Below are 19,728 nucleotides of genomic sequence, written 5' to 3' on the forward strand. Positions count from 1 at the left end.
TCTCTCTGCTACAGCTATGCTGTACAGCCACTTTGTGGATTTTGTGTGATGCCAACATACTTTTCATTCCCCTGCTTTTCCTGAACTATTTATACCTAACATGGCTGGTAACATCAGATCTCAGTCTCCCAAATTACATACAGTGCTCTATTTTACTTGCTTATTTCAATATTTTAGTAGCTGCAGCTGCTGAAGTTGCATTTTTGTACAAGAACAAGCATGAGGTGAAGTTGTCACTTTTGCCCATACTAACAGCTCAAAGGATGCCAAAATGTATTTGGGATGGGCTCTATTCTAGTCTGTTTCTATGCAGCCTGGGAGATCTTGCTGTCTAATATTTTTAATTACTCAGGTTTTGAAAGTGGAAATGTCATTTTAAATTGTACATTGGCCTGCAGGCCAACTATTTGCAAGTTGCATTAGAATGTAATTCTTACAGTTATAACCAGTTATTGTTACACAGATTTTGTTGGTATAATTGTACACAAGATCCAGTATTTTCCTGAATGTTAGGGTTGTGGGTTCTTTTAAAGTATATTGACAGTCTTCTGTAACCTAGCATTAGTATTCCTTTAGGAGAAGAACATAAAAACCTGTTAGGGATGAGGGTGTGGGTTGTGTGTCCAAGGAAATGAGGGTAGTAAAAGGTAGTATGCATTGCTGGGCTTAGGAAACAAGTGGCCTCTCTGTCTTTTTCTTCCAGCTCTGTTTAATGTTCCCTTTTGCTGCTGCAGTTATGTACTGAAGGGTGCAGAGTTTCCTTGGTTGCAAAAACATAACTGTGTTCCTGGGTGAAAGTTTTTGGCCTGTGTTTTGTCCAGACCTGTCCCAGATCACTGGGGCACTGTGGCTTTCAAAGCAGCATTGTTTTACTTAGCCTATCGCATGGTCTTGGTGGATTTTTAATGCCAGCACTGAAGTGTTGAGTGCCTGTGCTGAACGTCACAGCTGTGTTTGCAGGAACATGATGCTGCCGTGGATGTGACCAGAGAGAGAAAGGAGTCCAAATGTGGGTGCCTCTTAGGAGTCTGTTCATTGATAAGAGTGGTTACCACTTGTTAGTTCCTATTTGGGGCCAGTAGTACCGAGGCAGGGAAAACTGAATAAAGCCCTTAAGGGAGATCAGGTTATGTATATTAAAATGAGAATGAAACAAAATACACTTGACTTGATGTTTAAGTGTAGGTCTAAAACTGTTTGTGGTAGATAACTTGTTAGTGTGCACAAAATAAAGGAAATGTAGTCCAAATGTATGTCTAAGATCTTGGGTTTGGACAAAAATGAATGCAAGTGTTCATGTTGACTATTTAGAAGTGGTAAAAAAGTAAATATTGCAGCCTTTTTTGTATAATGACCGTATATAATAGCTGAATTTACAGCAAAATACAGTGGTTTTTAAAAGTGAGTTATATATGGGTCAAGTGGAGAGGCTGAGAAAACAGCTTTATTTTCCTGTAAGAAAGGTGATATTGTGATTGTGTTATTTGAAGCACTGTTGCTTAGAAGCGTGTGTGGTCAGCTGTACCTCCTGCAGCTCACTGCTCTTCTGTCTCACAGCAGTTTGAAGCACTTAAGATTGAGGTGTGGAGCAGAACTTGTGCTGCCCTGTTCGTTGTAATGAAAGCTATTAGATGGGTAAGACAGCTCGAATGGTAGTACTGATTGCATATTAAAAGCTCTGCAACACCTAAGCAGACATGAATGCTCAATTGTTGGTGGAGTGTTTGTGCAAATGCTTTATCAAAACTTGTGCGAATATGCTTATGAAAGAATGGGAAGAGGTGGTAGTGCTGATTTCTGCAGAGTGAAGTAGCTGTAGGATTGAATGCTTTTGATGTCTGTAGATTAAATTAGTCATACTTAAGGAGTTTGCATTTTCCCAAGGATTGTAAAAGTGGGTGAGATTCATAGACACCAATAGGAAACTGGTCCCTAGGGTGATTTCAAACCTGTTTTCAGACTTTCACCAGGGAAATTGTACACTTCTGAAAATTGGAGCTTCATCTGAAAAAGAAGTTTGTCCATGCCTGAAGATACTCCTTGAACCTTTTAGAAAAAGTCGATGATCTAAGTTAATGTAGGATGGTTTAGATATTACATGGCTGAATTGTATTGAGAAAACACATGGCCTGTAAAAGGAAGAGGAATTACTGTCTGGAGGACAATGGGAATATAAGTAAATCCTGCATGTTTTTGCTTCTTCCTTTTAATTGAAAAGACAACGTGAAATCAAATGAGTTAAAATTATTACTCAGGTCTGACAAATAGGTCTTTGGTTATTGCTAAATAACTGTTAGAAACAGTAATTCTGAAATTCTTGGCTTTAAGTATATCCTGAAGTATTTTATGTTGTTTTTCAATACAAACTGCAGACGGACCCAACTTGTGTCAGTCAGTCAGACAGACTGGTATGAGCAGTGCTTTGGTAATGCATTGGTAAGCTGAGAACTCTGCATGGCACAAGGAGACGGTCATCTCTGAGATGTGCTGCTTGTTCTGGTAGTGGCTGCTCAGAGCCTTGGTGATACCTGGTAACCAGTTGTTGGTAGGCAGTGTAACAGTATTGTCCAGGAATGCTTTTTTGTGTTCTGTCTCTGGCCAAAAGATTGCTTTCTGTCTCTAGTGGGAGTTATGGCTTTGTTTTTGTTGATGTGAGATTTCAGGAAACTTGCTCAATCTTGAGGTTCTGCTTTTAATCAAAGAAAATCCAATTCATTCACTTGATGGTCTACAGCTACAAGAACATACTGTGTGTTAACAGAGGTTTCATGCTTAACCCCCTCTATGGGTGGCTAATCCCATCTGTTGCCAGTGGTCTGGATAGACATCTAGGAATAACAGAAGGTTGTTACGTACAACATTAGAGGGAGATGCTTTAAATGACCTGATTTCATTCTCAAACACTGAAGTGTTCAAGACATTATGTCCCCTTTCCACCCCAAGTCAGGCAACAGCTAAATTTATTCAGAGTAAAGAGGAGGAAGCAGAAAGAGGAGTTAATCTACAGACTTGCAGTTCTTAGCCCTGAGAGCAGTAGAATTATAAAGAACAACATATTATAAAAATACTGTAATAGAATGTGTTCAAAACAGAATATTTAAAGATAATTGCAAGCCAAATGGCATTTAAGTAAGACACCTGATTCTTGTGGGCACCTAAGTGTTTTCAAGTTGCTGCCTCTCAATAAGAAAATAAAGCAAAACTTTCTCATGTACCTTTTCTTTTTCATTAGGATCGGAAGCTGTCCAGGTCAGAGCGACAAAGATTTAAAGAGGAAGCTGGGATGCTGAAAGGGCTTCAGCATCCCAATATTGTCAGGTTCTATGATTCCTGGGAGTCCACAGTCAAAGGAAAAAAGTGTATTGTTCTTGTGACGGAGCTCATGACATCTGGAACATTGAAAACGTAAGTAAATTAAGACGTGTCAAAGCATTTCAGTTTCATTAGCACAACATTAGAGCACTAGAAATAGATGATATTTCAAATAGATGAGAACAGAGCCCTTTTGCCGCAGGATAACCTACTGTAGGAACATTCTTGTTTAGGAGGAGCATTGCTAATGTTGCAGGGTATGGTAAAACATCTTCTCAGTTAGCAAGCTTGTCAGTTCTTACTTGTGATGTCCTCGGAAGCACATGCAGAAGACCTCTAGTTTTAAAGAGCTCAGGAAGGCAATACTCAATTTCTATGTCTCAGAATTTTTTTTTTTTTCTCTAGCTGCTTTCCATTTAGGATGAGCAACTTTGTGAAGTTCAAAGCACAAATTAATTCCCTGCTTTTGGGAGGTTTTGGATGTTACCACAATACAAATAACATGTAAAAAGAAAAAAAAAATTCACCAGCTATTGCTTTAACTGAAGCTTGCTGAAGTAGTACCTACCAAGAATCCGAGAGTATGCAGCTCCCGCAGCTTCAGCCCTGTGAGTGCAGCCCGGGGTGTGTTGAAGGGCGAGCTAGAAGCAGAGCGCCGGAGCTGCCCCGCTGCGAGGGCCCCGAGCGCCAGCCGCCAGCCCCTGCCGGGAGCACGGCTGCCAGCCTTGGAGCAGAGCGGCAGCTCGCTCGCGGGGTTCAGTGCCCCTGGCACGCCTGGACAGCCGTTCGCATCCGACGTGTGGGAGCAGGCTGTGGGAGCTGGAAGCAGTTGGCCATCTCTTTGGTTGAAATAGCCTGTGGATGTCTTGTGTTTTTTACCGTGCTTATTGATAGTCACAAATGGGCGTTCTTAAGAGGAACAATGGCTCTTTGGGAGTCTGGACTGCAATTACAGGGAAGTGTTTGTCTCTTGAAATAGTAGCAGATGACTAAGGATACTGCAACATTCTTTAGCCATATGTTCAGTGGAGGCATTTCTCAGGTTGTTTAAGGTATTTCAGGTAAAATAATAGATCTACTGCTTCATGTGCTGTTTTTAGACAAGTAATACGTTAAAGGTTTTGCAGCTCTGTACAGATGCCTTTAAATAAAGTTTACCTAATTTTCTGCTAAATGTGTAGTGTTAGATTAATTTTTTTTTCCTCCCTTTTTATTCCTTTGTTCCTCTCACAGATTTTAGTATTTGGATTGGCTTATGTGGTGTCATAAGCAAGTAACAATAGACAGTTATAAAGTAGGGTGTTGGTAGGAACAACAGATTTTCTGTCTCCGGGATTATTTTGTACCTTGAAATACGAAAGTCTTTTTATTTAATCCAGAAAAAAGTAATAGGCTCTTTAATCGACAGTCTTTTTAACTGTGGAGTTCTGGGTGGGGTTTTACCCCATTCTTGTATAGCTTGTGTTATAACTGTGATTTAGTTTATTCTAGTCCACTTCACCTGAGATTTGACCGGTAAACTGTATGGGAGATTTCAGGTGTGCCTTAAGTACTTCATGTGCTTGTGACAGTCCCAGATTTACACTGTACACTTGTGTTTACATATATTTGACTATTACTTCCATATCTTTTTTTCAGTATGTTTACCTTACCTGCATTTAATAAAAGTGGTGGCTTTCTTACTTTGGTGCTTGGACACAGACATTGTTGTCACTTGATGTAAAAAAGTGAGCAGAAGACAAGTGTGATGATATCTTAAAGGAAATCTTCTCTTGTTTTTTTTTGGTATTTGTATACATTTAGATATACATACCCAGAAATAGTGTTAAAATTTTGTGGAGTCATTCTTTTCAAATCCTGTCTGGGCAATTTTCTAATTTTGTACAAGGAAAAGTTCCCAAACTTCCGTACATCAATGGAAAAGTTTTACAACTGACTCTTTGTGAAGAATGACTCCTTTCTCATATGGAGTGGTATCGTGGAATTAAAATACTGGGGAAAAATGGAGTTGTCTATTTTAAATTTTAATTATACTATTAATATAGACAACAGTGTTTATCTGACATAGGTCTCAGCCACTGGTTTTGTCTAAAACCTAGATAAAGTACGTATCTAGTGTGTGTTCCTGATCCACTTTAAATGAACATGTCAACTATCTGGTGGGGCACATCCCTTCATAACTACCTCTGCTAATTTAGTAGGGATTCCTAGAACTCCTTGAGCTCTGTGTAGTTCTAGTTACAGAAACTTAGGCTGGAAACCTCCTGAGGCCTCTTCAAGCCCAAGTTATCCTATGATGATAGGGTAAATGAAAGCATACTGGCGAGCAGGCTTGTCTATTTTTATGGATTTATATGTGCTTCCATTTTAAATTGCTTTCTGCATGAAGTGACATGTGACTTAATTCAGGACAGTGGAAAAACGACAGCCACACTGCAGGATGCTGGGTGATGGTCAGACCCAGGTCCTTTAACAGTGAAAAGCTGGCAGTGGAGTAGCATATTTGTAACCAAGAATGTAATTAGGGATTCCAGATGCTGAACTGAAGTGCCCCTACCATGTGATCTTTGGAACAGGCTCAAGAGAGATGAATGAGGGTTGTGTCAATAGCAAGCATTTGAGTGATAGCTGATGTGATTCAGAACCTCCTTCAGTTTGTCTCCTTCCTTGGCTTGACTTTTCCCCTGCCTTTCTTTAAATTCTGAGACTTGATTTCCTCTGGAACTGTGTCTCAATTGCTTTTACAGATTAGTTTTCGCAGCAGGATCATTGCTAGCAACTTGATTTTCCAGATCTTGTTTTGAACTGGAGAAATTAAAGGGATGAATACATTGCATTTCCAACATCAGTGTTGGAACTGATTGAAGTGATTTCATCAGGACTGTGTCTCCTGACTAAGTGGACCTGCAGAAGAGACTGACCACTGCCATGGAATAATTGAATACAACTGGCTTTTAGTTTAAGATTGTAGTTGCTGGCTTCTATGCTGGTCACAGAATTTATTACCAGTCTTCCTGTAGTGTGAAACTGGTCTTTATCTGAGACTCTGGCTGAGTACTACTGCCTGAACAAGAATAAAGTCCTTGCTCTACAGAGCTTGAGAGGTCCTTTCTCTACATGTATTCCAGCCCATACTTTTTCAGAAGGAACAAAACAACATTTCACATTGTGTTACCCAAAGAGAGGTTGAGAGAAAACCCTGCTGGAAAGCATTTGAAAACTGTCAGGGGTTATTCGCCTTGTGGCATCTCTAATCTGCTGAAGTTAAGTAATAGAATAAGATCTTAGTCTTAGGTCACACACACTGAAAAATATTTTTGGTATGAAATGAGACTCTTCTGACATGGGATTTCAAGGTGTGGCAAAGATAGAACAGTTAAGGTCAGGTTGCATTCTACCTGCAAAGGGATACAGACTTGGGTATGAACTCTTGCACCTCAATTATTTGACAGAGCCTTTTTTCAGGTTTCTCTGTGCTGTCCATATCTGTCCATAGCGTTGGTGTAGTGAGTAGTACCAGTTGGATTCAGGTGAACAAACCCTGTCCTGCACCAGGGAGGGGATCTCTTAGAATTTCCAATTTTCTTGACAACTCCACAGGTAAATTTGAAGCAGATTTAAAATGTAATGTGGAAACCTTGAACAGAGTGCTTGGACTACTCTTGAAAATGAGGGAATAATGGCTTCAGAGCTCTTGCAGTTTTGCACAGCTCTGTACTTTGTTGGTTATTAACATTCAGGATCTAGTGACACACCTCCCCACCCAGTTATAATTAATCAAGGTAAAGGTTGTAAGTGTTTAAGAGGTTAAATAGATAAAGAATTGTAATTCATGAACCTTGAAGTATTTGTCATTGAAGCAGTGGCTTGAAATTTAGCAACACAAACGTCTCATTACTGTAGAATGATTTTGTATGCAGAAGAGTTATCAGCTATGTATACCAAGCTTTTCACATTTATCTTTCATCATTATGGTCCCCTGGCTAGAAGAAGGGGGGTAGGTTTTGTAAAGGGGAATCATCTTTAGCATCTCTGAAGTCTTGAAATGCCCAGGTAGATTTTAAAACAGAAGATGAAGTTTAAATTTATACATGTCTTTAATTACTGTTCCTTTGCTTCCAAACAGCAAATGGTTTAGTTTAATCTACTTTCTGTTAGCAGAATCTGTTTAACCTGTTGTTACTTTTTTCATTAGGTATTTGAAAAGATTTAAAGTGATGAAAATTAAAGTACTGCGAAGCTGGTGCCGTCAGATACTGAAAGGCTTACAATTTCTACACACACGCACTCCTCCCATCATTCATAGAGACTTAAAATGTGACAACATCTTCATTACTGGCCCCACTGGATCAGTCAAGATTGGAGACCTTGGTCTGGCAACCCTGAAACGAGCTTCTTTTGCCAAAAGTGTGATAGGTAAGCCTGTCCTGTTTTGGAGGCTGCTGAGCCAGTCTACCTCTTTGGAGACTTGAGTGTTTTAAGAACTTTCCTAAAAAACATGCTTACAAAGGTACATGGTCAAAGCCTGAAAATATGTGGGCTTTGTCTCTTGGTTGCTGAGGTCATTCTGTGTTCCTCATGCAATGACATGTTGAAATTTTCGTTGTGCTTTTCTGATATTTGTATATTAACTATTTCAGAATATAGAGTTCTTGTCCTGCCCAACAATCTAATGCAACATTGTTGATAAAACCACTCTTGACTACACATAAATCTTACCTTTGATATGGTGCTGCTTCAAGAAATGTACAAATGCATTTTGGTGACCAAACAACATTTTGATATTTAGTGTTGCATTAGTTCATACAGCCAATTTTTTTTTTATTGTCACCAGGGGTTTAATACTGATTCTCTTGCAGCTTGTGAGTAATCAGACACTGGGGTATACCAAAGAAAGTCAATATTATATATATATATATTTTAATAATAACACAGACTGTGGTATAATGCCTTATTTAGGGAGTCTGTAGAATGTGGATTTGTGTAAGTTAGGAGGGTGCATTGGGACATACTGCTTTATTTTGGCTCTGTCCCTGTGTATCCATTCATAACTTTTTTCAGAAACTGGTTTGATGGAACTAGTGTAATCTTTCTTGTGCATTCTTGAAAGAATTGGTTTTATCAGCTTTGTTTTTATAGTTGGGTGGATAGACTGTAGGGAATGAAGTTTCTTTCGCTCTCAGTATTTAGAGCTTGCTAAAATTCAGCATTACTCAACAGTCCTATGCCAGATTCCTAGCTGGGATCAATGGTGTATACCTGTAAATTTTCTTGCAAGCTGTCGCTGAAATATTTCCTGCTTCTTAACCAGGTCAAAGTATTAATAGGGAAGAAAAGAATGGTGTAAAAAACCATAATTTCTTAAGCGTATTTGTCATATCTTCAAATTTATCACTGGAAAATTACCATCTGTTACATAGTTATCTGTTAATGATTAGCCTTTGGATAAATGACTGCAATTACGTTCTTTTTGGTTTAGCGCGGTGGAAACAAGCAATGGGCTGTAGAATGATCTGTAAGTTGTCTGGAATCTGGTGTCTGCAGGAAATAATTCTGTGCTTAAATTTGCAAAAAGCAAACTTGCATCTCTGGCTTAAAGTAAATCTGATCATACAATGCAGTCCCTTTGTTTACAGAGGGGAGCTGTGATGCTTCACTGGGCAACAATTTTCTGCACACTATTTAAATGGGACTTGTTGAATCTCACGCTCTATGCCTGTAACTCAATCTCTCTGTATTTCTGAGTATTTTTGACTGTAGGATGTCCCTCACTAATGCCTGTATCTGCAGTAGGCCTATAAATATACTGCAGGTGGGAAGGTAAGTATGTGAAGAAAAGGGCTCTGGTGAGTGGCCTTTGCAGAAAATTACCTTTTATCCTCTTTTCATGGAGATTTATATTTGTAACAACAGAGCTTTTCATTGCAAGGCCTTACCCGAACCATTCTACTTGAGCAAGTAGATGGAGAGCAGCAGGTCAGAGACTAGCTGTGGGCTCTTACCAGTACTACTTCTTTTGCAGCAGAGGGCAGTCGGGTAATTTATGAAACAAGGTTTAATGTGCCTCTTTTCTTACAGGGAGAAAAGGTAAGTGCCTTAACTCTCCTTAGTATTTGGTTTGCAGCCTATGGCTAGTCTACAGTTTTTCCCCTTTTCTTATCCCCTCCCCTCCCGTTTGATTTCAGGCTAATCCAGTCTGCTCTGATATTTGTATCAACTAACATCCCTAAACCAGGAATTGCATCAGATCTGACATGCCATTGTTATTCCATAAAGGCCTTGCAATGGAAGACTCACAAAGTACATTGGTGCAACAGAGTCACTAAGGGTTTCCTCCCTCTTCTTTTTGCCTCCACTTTCTCTTGTCTCACAGGTCTGCCCAGCCGCTTCCCCCTGCGGTGAGTAACGCCAGCAGCCTCTGCTCGCTTTGAGACATTTAGAGTCTGAATCGTTCTTTTAATTTAAGGTACCCCAGAGTTCATGGCCCCCGAGATGTATGAGGAGAAATATGATGAATCCGTTGATGTATATGCTTTTGGGATGTGTATGCTAGAGATGGCCACGTCTGAGTATCCCTATTCCGAGTGCCAAAATGCCGCGCAGATCTACCGTCGAGTGACCAGTGTAAGTCCCTCCTCACTACCGAGCCTAAAGCTACTGCTGTTAGCAGCAAAGGAGTACAGCTGGGTAGCACCAGTGCTGTGCAGGTGTGTGTGGGGAAAAAAAGCTGAGAAGAGGTTATTTTGGGATGAGTGCAAAGTTACAGAGTGGTTGAACTCACAGAACATCTGTCAGAAGCTTGTAAAATATGTGCATGGAAATAAAATTTTGCATGTGTTCATACTCTTCTTTCAGTATGTTAGTAGGTATTACATAGGGTTTAAAAAAATACAAAGAAACCAACCCCCCAAACCAAACAACAAAACACACTAGAATAACAGATTATTTTCTAAGCCAATTGAGGGATGGTGGAAGTAGTTCTGTCTTGAAGATGAGCTGGTTACCTTGTTCTCTGCAATAAAGCAGGATCACAGATTGAAGCAGTGGCTTAGCTGCCTGCCAGTTACCTAGAGTGATTTTAATAGTTTATTGAATTCCGAGTGGCACTTAGCTACTGTGTGTTGGGGGCACTTCTTATAGTGATGAAGTGGAAACACTTGATAAATAGCAGGAAGCTATTCCACCCTGGTAAGTACTGGGCAAGTGTAGTGGTGGAGGTAGAGGCATTGTGGGAGTACACAAATAAGGCTGAGAAGGCAGTCAAGAGATTAGAGTCGGCCCATCTGACCAGACTGAGGAGAACATGCAGACCCTGAGTGGAGGAAGCAGAACTGTAGTGCTAGAAATGTGCAGTATGGGGTGGCTGGCTAGATGGAATCTGTGATATCTGAGGCAGTGTTGTAGACTGTACCAGTGCAGTGAAACAAACACGTTCAACCTCGTGTCCTAAGCATTCAGAAAGAATAGTGAGGTGGCTGCTTGGGGAAGTGAAAACTTGCACTGGATTTCTCAGAATACCCGTGCACATGTGCAAATGAGAAAAAAGAAACCCAGACTTACCTCTTTGTCCATAGACAAATGAGTTCCTGTTGATCTTTTCTGTGTGGGTTATTTCAGAGAAGTTGCAGATTTAACAAATAAATTGCTTAGCTTTGGAAAAATAAAATGCTCTCTTATTCCTGCCTCACACTGCAAAAGGCAGATAAAATTCCTGTGACTTGGAGTTGAGGAAGGGTCTTCATGTCAGAAGCAATGAATTCTGAAAGAAGGCTTGGTGAAGTAAGGCTGTCCCTTTTTTTCAGGGAAATGTTGGAGGGGCACAGAAGAAGTTAAAAAAAGTCATAGGTAGTCACTTTGGTTTTTTGCACAGATGTTAGAATAAGTTTTTATGTACATACATATATACATACAGAATTGGTTTTGGTTTTTTTTTTTTTTTTGGCATGTTGGCAAACTTGCCTGTAATTTTCTAAATAGAGTTTAAGAACTAGGCTAAAGTCTAGTCCTCACTCTGTGTACAGCATAATTTGATCTGGAAGCAGCTGGTATCAGTGAAAGAAAGCTACACATCTTAACTAGAACAGTCTCAGTGGTACCTCTTACTGTGCTTATGGATGTATCTTGGACAGAGCCAAAGCAGCAAGATTTGGATGGACATTTTTCTCAGAACAGATGCCTGATGTAACTGTCCTGCCTGTTCCTTGAGAAGTGCCAGGAACTGGGCTGTTGCTGAGAATCAGCGGCTGAGACAATCCCAGGCTTGGACATCCCCAGGTCTTACAGACCTGCCTTTTCCCTGGTCTTTGAAGTACTTACTAACTGGAAAGCTTTGTAGGGACTTGTAGCAGAGAAAGTTATTAGAGATGTACCAGGGTTCCACTTACCACTTGTTTATTGTGTGTGGTGCTCCTTTCTCCCCATTGTTTTTGGCTGGCAGTGGAAATTCTAAGTGGGTGAGAAACACTGGCAGTTTTTTGGTCTGTCCAACACCACCTTCTAGTCTACTCTGCTGATGGCTCACATATCACATTTATTGGTCGATTTTTTTTTTTTTTTTCTTCTCCCTACTGTTTAATTTACTGCTTGAGAGCTCTTAAGATACACTTTGGTATGAAATCCAGCAAATCTTGTTTTCTTTCAGAAGGAGCAAAGGACAGGAGGGTAAAGAAAATGAAATGTACATTTCTCTGCTTCGAAAGGCTGTGTGCTTTGGTATATTTGGGGTTGTTTATTTCAGTGTAGTTGCAAAGAATTTTGTTCAAAACAAAACCAACCAGAAACAAAACATGAAAAACTTTCAAGGAAGGCTTTCAATGAAGGCAAGACAATGTTATCTGGAAATAAAGCACAATCCTGTATTAACTGGTAATGGAGGATTTGGTGTTTTACAATGTGGAAAGAGACCCATGTTATGAAAGTGAAGTAAAATCCTCCTGGCATTCTTTTTAGCACTCCACAAAAGCTCTGTGAACCAATGTGAAAAAGAGCCATATAGTTTTTTGCCCTTGTCCTTTGCTCCCTGGTTAAGATTTTTTTTTTTTGGTTTCAAAGGAGATTTTAGAAGTTTAGACCATGTATGCAGCTGTGGGTGAGGGGTGAACCATTTGCCAAATTCAGTACTTGAAAGGACAGTGTGTGAACTATCAGTAAGAGAGTGGAGACAGAAAACCCCCTCCTGCAAAGGTGACTCCAGCTGTACTTACCAACACATCTCCTTCTAATGTATGTTGGAAGGTGGGTGTGTTTTGTGGAAGGTGTTTGGCATCTCCATTTCAACCCCTTTGCTGCTACCTCCCTGGACATGTTTAGGGGTGTTTTGAGGTAGCAGCAACAGTTCTGCTGTGCCTTAAATTGAAAGGATTATTTTATCTATGTGCATACAGAGAGAGCAGAAGGAAGGACAATAGGAATGGTCTGCTATCGAAAGTCATGAAAGATCATGCCATGTGGGAGCTTAAAAACCATTGAAACCCCAAAGGAAGTAAGATCAAAATGTGCAGCCACTCACTGCAGGCCATATGTATTTAAGTTAATTCACTTCCCTCACCCTCTTTGCAGTAACTGTTAGTAAAAAGCAAAGTTGTTGTTAGTAAAAAGCAAAGTTGCTCCATTATCTTAAATCCTTGCTATTGTTTAGGACAGAATCCTGTAAAAGGTGTCTTAATGCCCAGGGTGTCCTCTCAGAACCTCTTTGTAATACCAGCTTATGTTCTTTTCTCCCATTTTGGCTGTGCATTGGTCTCTTTTTTAGGGAGCCTTCAGCTGCATTGCATTTTGACCTGACACCTTTTGTGATAAGGATTGCTCTAGCTGATGCCCAGATACTGCAGCTTGGGGTTGGGTTGTTTGCCAAGATTGCTCAGAGTACTCGGTCCTATTCTACCTCTTTGGTTCAGGGTCTTTCCTCACGGCTGGAAGCAGTTTTTTGTTAAATAATATGCCTTGGCAAGCAAAGATCTAGAATTTGGATCTAAAGGCTGAAGCTCCTCTTACAGATGAGACATTTTTTGGCCCAGACAGTAATTGTTGCTTCACATCTTGGACAGTATCATTGCTGCATGAATCTGCTGTTCCTAGGTTGCTTGTTTATACTGTCTGCATTGTCTCACTGGGAAGTTCCTGTATTCCCTTAAAACAGTCCTAGGATAAAGTTCTTGAATTTTCTCTGGCCCAAGAAACACAATTGCAATTAAATTGGTATTCTGGCTCACTTTATCTAGAAGAATAACAGAATAAACTGGCTATATACTTATCTTAAAAGCCACAACTGTACATAATTTGTAGGGCTCAAGGTGTTATGTTGAACTTTGTTTTACCACTCTGGTAAGGCAATCAGCAGTTTGACACAGAATACTGACCTCTGTTTGTACTTGTACCCTTTAGCATACTCAGTCCAAAGCCTTTCACTAGCAGTTTCTTTAGAAAGGAAAGACGTCTGCAGGGCTTGTCACTCAAACATAAAGGAGCCTAGCCTTGCTCTTTGTTTTCATTAAATCGTTTTGTGGCAATTTTGTCCCAAACCCTGTTTTCTTTATTGAAGCTATCCTCTGCTATTCTTAAAGAAATTGCAGCTCTTCAGATTTTCACCTTCCTGTGGGATGGGGAAATCTCTGAGGTTTAAGCAGTATGCCTCCTCAGTCAGCTGGGACTGAATGCATCCAGTGAGCACTAAGTGATGCCTACTTGGCCTCAGAAAAGAAATAATCTAAGCCTGCAATGAATTGATAACAAGCTGCACTATTATTAACGCACTGTTTCCTGCTCCTTTGATTTATTTTTTCTCTTCTGCCCTCTTGTGCAGGCACACCTGTCTGTGTGGTATGCTACTAGATTAGGGAATGGATCCCCTTTTTAAAATTTCTTTTTACAATTCTGCTGTGTAATGCAGAGAGTTCCAATGCAAAATGTAATCAGGATACGTAATTCTGTTATGTACTTGCTTGCATTAAAAAAAAAAAAAAAAGTGTGAGATCGTGGTAAAATTCAGGAAGGTTTCCCTGTCTGACTTTGTTCTTCTCAGGAGACTGGTATTTTTTCCTTGACCTGTTCCATGCATATTTCAATTGAACAGTTTGTCACAGGAGATACTTAAAATGGGCTACATGTGCATTTAAATGGAAAAAGAGATATTTATAGAACAGACATCTTAAGTATGATTTCTTAATTTAGTCTGTTTGGGAATCAATGCTGTGAAGGCATAACTGACTGCAGTAGCTTCAGCTGCTTTGCCTCAGCCTCTGGCGGGACCACGGAAACCCAAGCTGTTGCCTCAAAATCTAGATCTCTAATACTTGGATGTCCCAAGGCTTAAATTTGCTAGGTGATTGACTAGTCCCAGGACTAGTAAAAAGACAATTAATGTGTTTATTATGCAGATTTGTCCCATTCTTGCACATCTATCACTAACATAAGAATCCAAACATGTTCATTGCAAAAAAAGTTAATAAAACCATCCTCAGTTTCAAATGTACTAATCACCTGAGTATCAGCAGAAAACTCTTCTTCTTTCTCCCCCTCCCATCATATAAACTTACCTTTAAGTTCTCCTGATGGATTTGTGCTTTGTACTTGATTTTCTCTATGCTTACTTTGACGAAGTGAGGTTTTGCATTTGTCCTTTCTTTCACCAAAAGTCCAGTCTCTTCTCTCTCAACAAATGTCTGCTGTCTGAGCTGGCCTTAAGATGAGAAGGGGTAAAAAAATAAAGGCATTTTGCATTTTGAGTTAAAAAAAAAAAAAGGTTGTTCAGTACTAAAATGTTCCACAGTGGGCATAACATTCTTCTTCTCTGTTCTCCAGAGCTTAAAAAAGGGCCTAAGGGAACAAGGCACATAATGAGTAACCTGACCAGGCAGTGTCTAACTGTCATTAATTTCCCTAACTGGTAGGAACTGGAACTCACTGGTTAGGGTGAAGGTCATTCTCTTTGCTGGAAACTAGGCAGTTAAAGTGCTGTAGTTTGGTCAGTTGAGATAAAATGAATCTTTTTCTTCAGCCTCTTAAAAGTTAGGCATCTTAACTGTCTAAACTAGTCAGCTGCTTTGTTTTCACTAGAGATACAGTGGGCAAAGTATTCCAGCTCTTACTCTTCTTCCTGAGGCGTCTTAAGCAGCAAATAAAAAATGCTAAGCCTTTAGATGTATGATTAATTTTACTTGCAGTGCTTTATGAGTGATGATTAATTTCCTCTTTTACTTCCTGGAAGCAATATCCAGCATTTTTTAGGCGTGAATAAAACTGTTTTCTTTACCTTGAATGACTTGGTTTCTTGACCTGATTTAGGGTAGATACAGAGATATCCTCCCTATCAAACTTTCTAGTGAAAAAAGCATTGGAAAAGAAATCAGTGGAAAAGTAGGGGAGAAAACCTTCCAACAGAGAAGGTAGGCTTTTGTTAAAGCAGGTACTGAAAGGCCACAAACCTTCAACTAAGTACAGGAAACAGAATAATTGTAAGAAAGGACAAACTCCTGTATTCATTTAAAGAAGAAACTTCTGGTAGTGAAGTGTGAAATGTAAAAAAACCCCTGCACATCACGTGCAATTCCTTTGCATCACACTGACCAAACTAAAGAACACTTAAACTTCTAGCACTTGCCTCATGTAGCTGTTCACTCAGTCACAAGCATTTTGCTGTAACAGCTTTAAGAGTGCAGAATCTTCCTGTGTGGGGATTCAGGCACTGACTCATCAGTTCAGAAATACAGAACCTTAAAAGTGGAAGGTGGGAATTCAAGGATTTGAAGCACTGATATCTTCAGCAGCCTTGTGTGTTACTTTAGAAGTCCTCTTTTACAAATGACAATGATCCAAGTAAGGAAAAGCAGTGATCAGCTTGAAGACTGAGATATAACAGGCTCTATGTCAGGCAACCAAGCTGATGAAGGGGCTGGAACATCTTTCTTAACAGGACAGGCTGAGGAAGGTGGACCTGCTCAGCCTCAAGAAGACTGCGAGGACCTTATCAATGTCTAAGTATGTAAAGGGAGGGTGTCAGGAGAATGGGGCCAGGTTTTTGGTGGTGCCAGGCAATAGGACAAGGGGCAATGGGCAGAAACTGATGCCCAGAAAGTTCCACCTGAACATGAGGAAGAACTTCTTTCCTGTGCAGGTGACCAAGCACTGGAACAGAATGTCCAGAGAGGGTGTGAAGTCTTTCTGGAGCTATCCAGGAACCAGCTGGATGCAATCCTGTGCCATGTGCTCCGGGATGTTCCTGCTCTAGCAGGGAGGTGGGACCAGATGACCCACTGTGGTCCCTTCCAGCCTGACCCAGTCTGCAGTTCTGTGTGGTTTGCACAGCTAAGTCAGATGATGCCTGTGTTTGGAAGGGAAAAGGCTTATTCAGCTGAATTCTTTTCTAAAAGTACCTCACTGTTCAGCATCAAAAGCTTTAAGATTACAGCTAAAAATTTCTTTGTCAATACTGGTGTAAAACAAACTTGGTTTGAAGTAAAGGGAGCAATTTCTTTTCTTACATTGCTCACTGATGAGCCTGGATTGTCTTTCAGCAATTTTGAACAGGATATGATTTTAAGATGATCAGGAATTAAAAGGAATGGAGGATTGGCTGAGTTGCATAAAATTGAGATGTAATTAGGGTTCTGAAATCTAGTAGTAATGGGGAGTTTCTAAATGTATTTTTTAGAAACCTACATAAGTTCAGAGAAATGGGCTAAACAATGTATCTTTAAAATTTTGAAATGTTTAAAAAGTCTCTTTTAAGAATCAGGCCTCTTAAAACGATGATGCTAGTATTTAATATTCTGTCCTGTACTGACATCCATTTAGTGTTTACATTAAGTGAGGTAATTCAGCAAGAGATGGGAAGGTGGCTCTTAGGAACAGGGAGGTGATAAGTGTTTTTAAAATGCCTGGCTCTGCAGTGTGATGAGAGCAAATACAGTTCTGTGACTGGTGAATCACTGAAGCGTTTCTGTGGGGAGACTGATAGTTCAATGTTATTTGTCATATAGTGCCACTAGTTAAAAATACTGACATTAAGAATGCATAGGCTATTTCTTGTCCTGCCAGCTGCACTGCTAGAGTTGCAAGGGGTAGGAATGGGATAACTCCAGGAAAGTCTTCACTCCTATTAGAATAGGCCTGAAAATAAAAGGCATGGTGACTTTTGGCGCATTGTTGGAATTGTGCACTATTTTTGGTGTTTGCAACATTACCTTAGGCCTTTTAAGTAGATAATCCTTTCTAAAGGCTAGTTCTGGTACCAAATGGGTTTTGTGGCCCATGTTATATCATTTTTTAAAATTCATTTTGAAGTCCATTGGAACTAATCTGTGGCTTTTGAGTTACTGTACCTAAACTTAAAAATGAGTGCAAGATGATGATTTTCTACCAGAGTGGGAGCAGATTAAAGCAGAGAATGCAACTAATACAATTTTATTTTTCAAAAGCATGTTTTCCATACTGAAAATAGAAGACAGACACTTCTAGTATTGTGTCACTGTGGCATTTCTAAATTTATATAACTGAAATGTGTGTCTAGGCATGTCTGGTTTTGGTTTTTTTTTGAAAGCCGTTTTCAAGTTGAAGTCCCAGTAAAGCAAAGGGTCATTGAGCTAGCTCAAGGTGTTCACATTGTAGAGGCAGCATCCCTGCTTCTAAGGGTGAGGTTAAAGATTTGTGTATGATAGATGCAACTGATCTTACCTTTATGCTTTTGTGCAGGAGTAAAACTGTTAATACCTGATCGACTTGTCCATTCAGACTTCACTGTTGTTTCAGAAGAACCTCTGTGCTCTTACTGTGTGTTTCTAAACAAGGCCCTTTTCACTGTTACATGCACCAGTATGCTAATTGTTTGCCAGCTATGCACTAAGAAGCTGTGTCCTGGTTACAAAATGTCCTGGTTACAAAATGTCCTGTCCTAGAGCTTGATTAATTTCTTCTATACATTAGAATTGCTGCAATTACAGTAGCTGTTGTGATTAATGAATCAAAGTTTTTCTTAAACTGAAACAATGTTCTTAGCTTCTGATTCTTTGGACGTCTGAAATAGATGTTATTTACCTGGTGGTTCTGAAGAACAGTGGACGTTCATGTCTAAAGTAGAACTTGTGTGCTGGGCTAGATCACTTGTCAGCAGGGTAGCTCTGAGCCTAGTGTATGTTCTGCAGTAGTGCCTAGCATTTCAGAATTATTGCAAATGCAGTGGGTTTTGGCTTTAGTTACTGCCTTTTACTTGAGAGAGCTGGAGAGGCTTGCAGACAGTGATTTCTAGGAAGAGTTATGACTAGTTCCTGTTCAAACTTAACTATGTGGGAGCAAAGCAACAGAACTGTAGCCTACTATTGCAGTCTTGTAAGGCTTTGAATGCTGTAAAATCTCTGGTTTTAGTAGATAAAATGCTGTATTGAGACGTTGACGGCCAAGTTGGTTGAGCAGGCAGTGTCAGTATTCTCCAGCTTTTGGGCTTGGAGATCAGTTGTAGGATATATATGTGAAGGTGATAGTGAGCAATGATTGCTGATGGAATGAGGAGTCTTTTATTCTTTTCACCAAAACTTCTCTCATACAAATTTAACTTTAGGAAGAAGCAATTAGTTTGAGTGTGTCAATCAGAATACAGATACGCCTTGTGTGTATAACAGCTTTAATCCTGTACGTCTGGCAATTTTTTGTTGTGTTTGACCTCTGATTTTTTTATTAATGCCTCAAAATTTTTTTAAGGTTAGGTGGCAAATTGAAGAGGAAGAATTTCTACATTGTGATTGGTGAGGTCGCAGCCAGCAGGCCTGTATAAATTCTGTAGCATTGCCATTGTGTTTACAGTGTCATTCTGAAATCCAGGCGCACATGCTTAGCTGTTTGGAAAAAGTTAAGGATCATGAGACTTAAATAACTTGCACACCTTCACTGCAGAGGGTGAAGGCCAGTTGGTTAAGGTGTTGCAGTGGCCTAGAGCTCTCAGATAGCTGAGATGGGAGATTTTGATGTGGATGATGGTAGATCTGTCAAGTCCAAGAGGTGTTGGGTTCAAATTGTGTGGTCGTTTTTGATCAGAAGAGAAGACAGCGAGGCCTGTCCCAGTCTGAACAGTGCCTCGTGAGCTGGCTCTGGCTCACTAAAGCTTTCATCTGCTTCCACTGCTTGTATTGCAGTAATGCTGTTTACTCTGTCAGGATAGTGATCTGGTACAGAGCTTATTCTCCAGGATTTGCCAATTTAATTCTTGGCAGAATTATCAATTGTCCAGAATTAATTGCTATGAAAATACTGACATCAGTGAAGCTAAATTTTTACTTCTGTTTAATATGTTGCATTTCAATTTAAAAAAAAAAACAACTTTAGTTTGCTTTTTAACCAGAACAAGAAAATCAGTCCTCTGTAGGCAAATCATGTCTCTCTTGAACGGAGTAAATCTTAAGCTGAAGTCTTTCTTTTCATAGTATGTAT

General features: G+C 39.8%; 1 protein-coding gene across 11 annotated transcripts in view; it reads left to right on the forward strand.

Moving 5' to 3' along the window:
* Nucleotides 1–19,728, forward strand: part of WNK1 (WNK lysine deficient protein kinase 1) — a 100,655-nt gene that overhangs the window by 29,754 nt on the left and 51,173 nt on the right. For all 11 annotated transcript variants that reach the window (XM_042050213.1, XM_042050215.1, XM_042050214.1 and 8 more), the window contains exons 2-4: nucleotides 3,233–3,405; nucleotides 7,508–7,728; nucleotides 9,779–9,936. In XM_042050213.1, the coding sequence (XP_041906147.1) occupies nucleotides 3,233–3,405; nucleotides 7,508–7,728; nucleotides 9,779–9,936 (552 nt within the window). The remainder of the gene's footprint in view (nucleotides 1–3,232; nucleotides 3,406–7,507; nucleotides 7,729–9,778; nucleotides 9,937–19,728) is intronic.

Source organism: Corvus kubaryi, unplaced genomic scaffold (genome assembly GCF_017639235.1).
Source record: "Corvus kubaryi isolate FWS band 111438036 unplaced genomic scaffold, C.kubaryi_AGA036_p1.0 72, whole genome shotgun sequence".
NCBI lineage: Eukaryota > Metazoa > Chordata > Aves > Passeriformes > Corvidae > Corvus > Corvus kubaryi.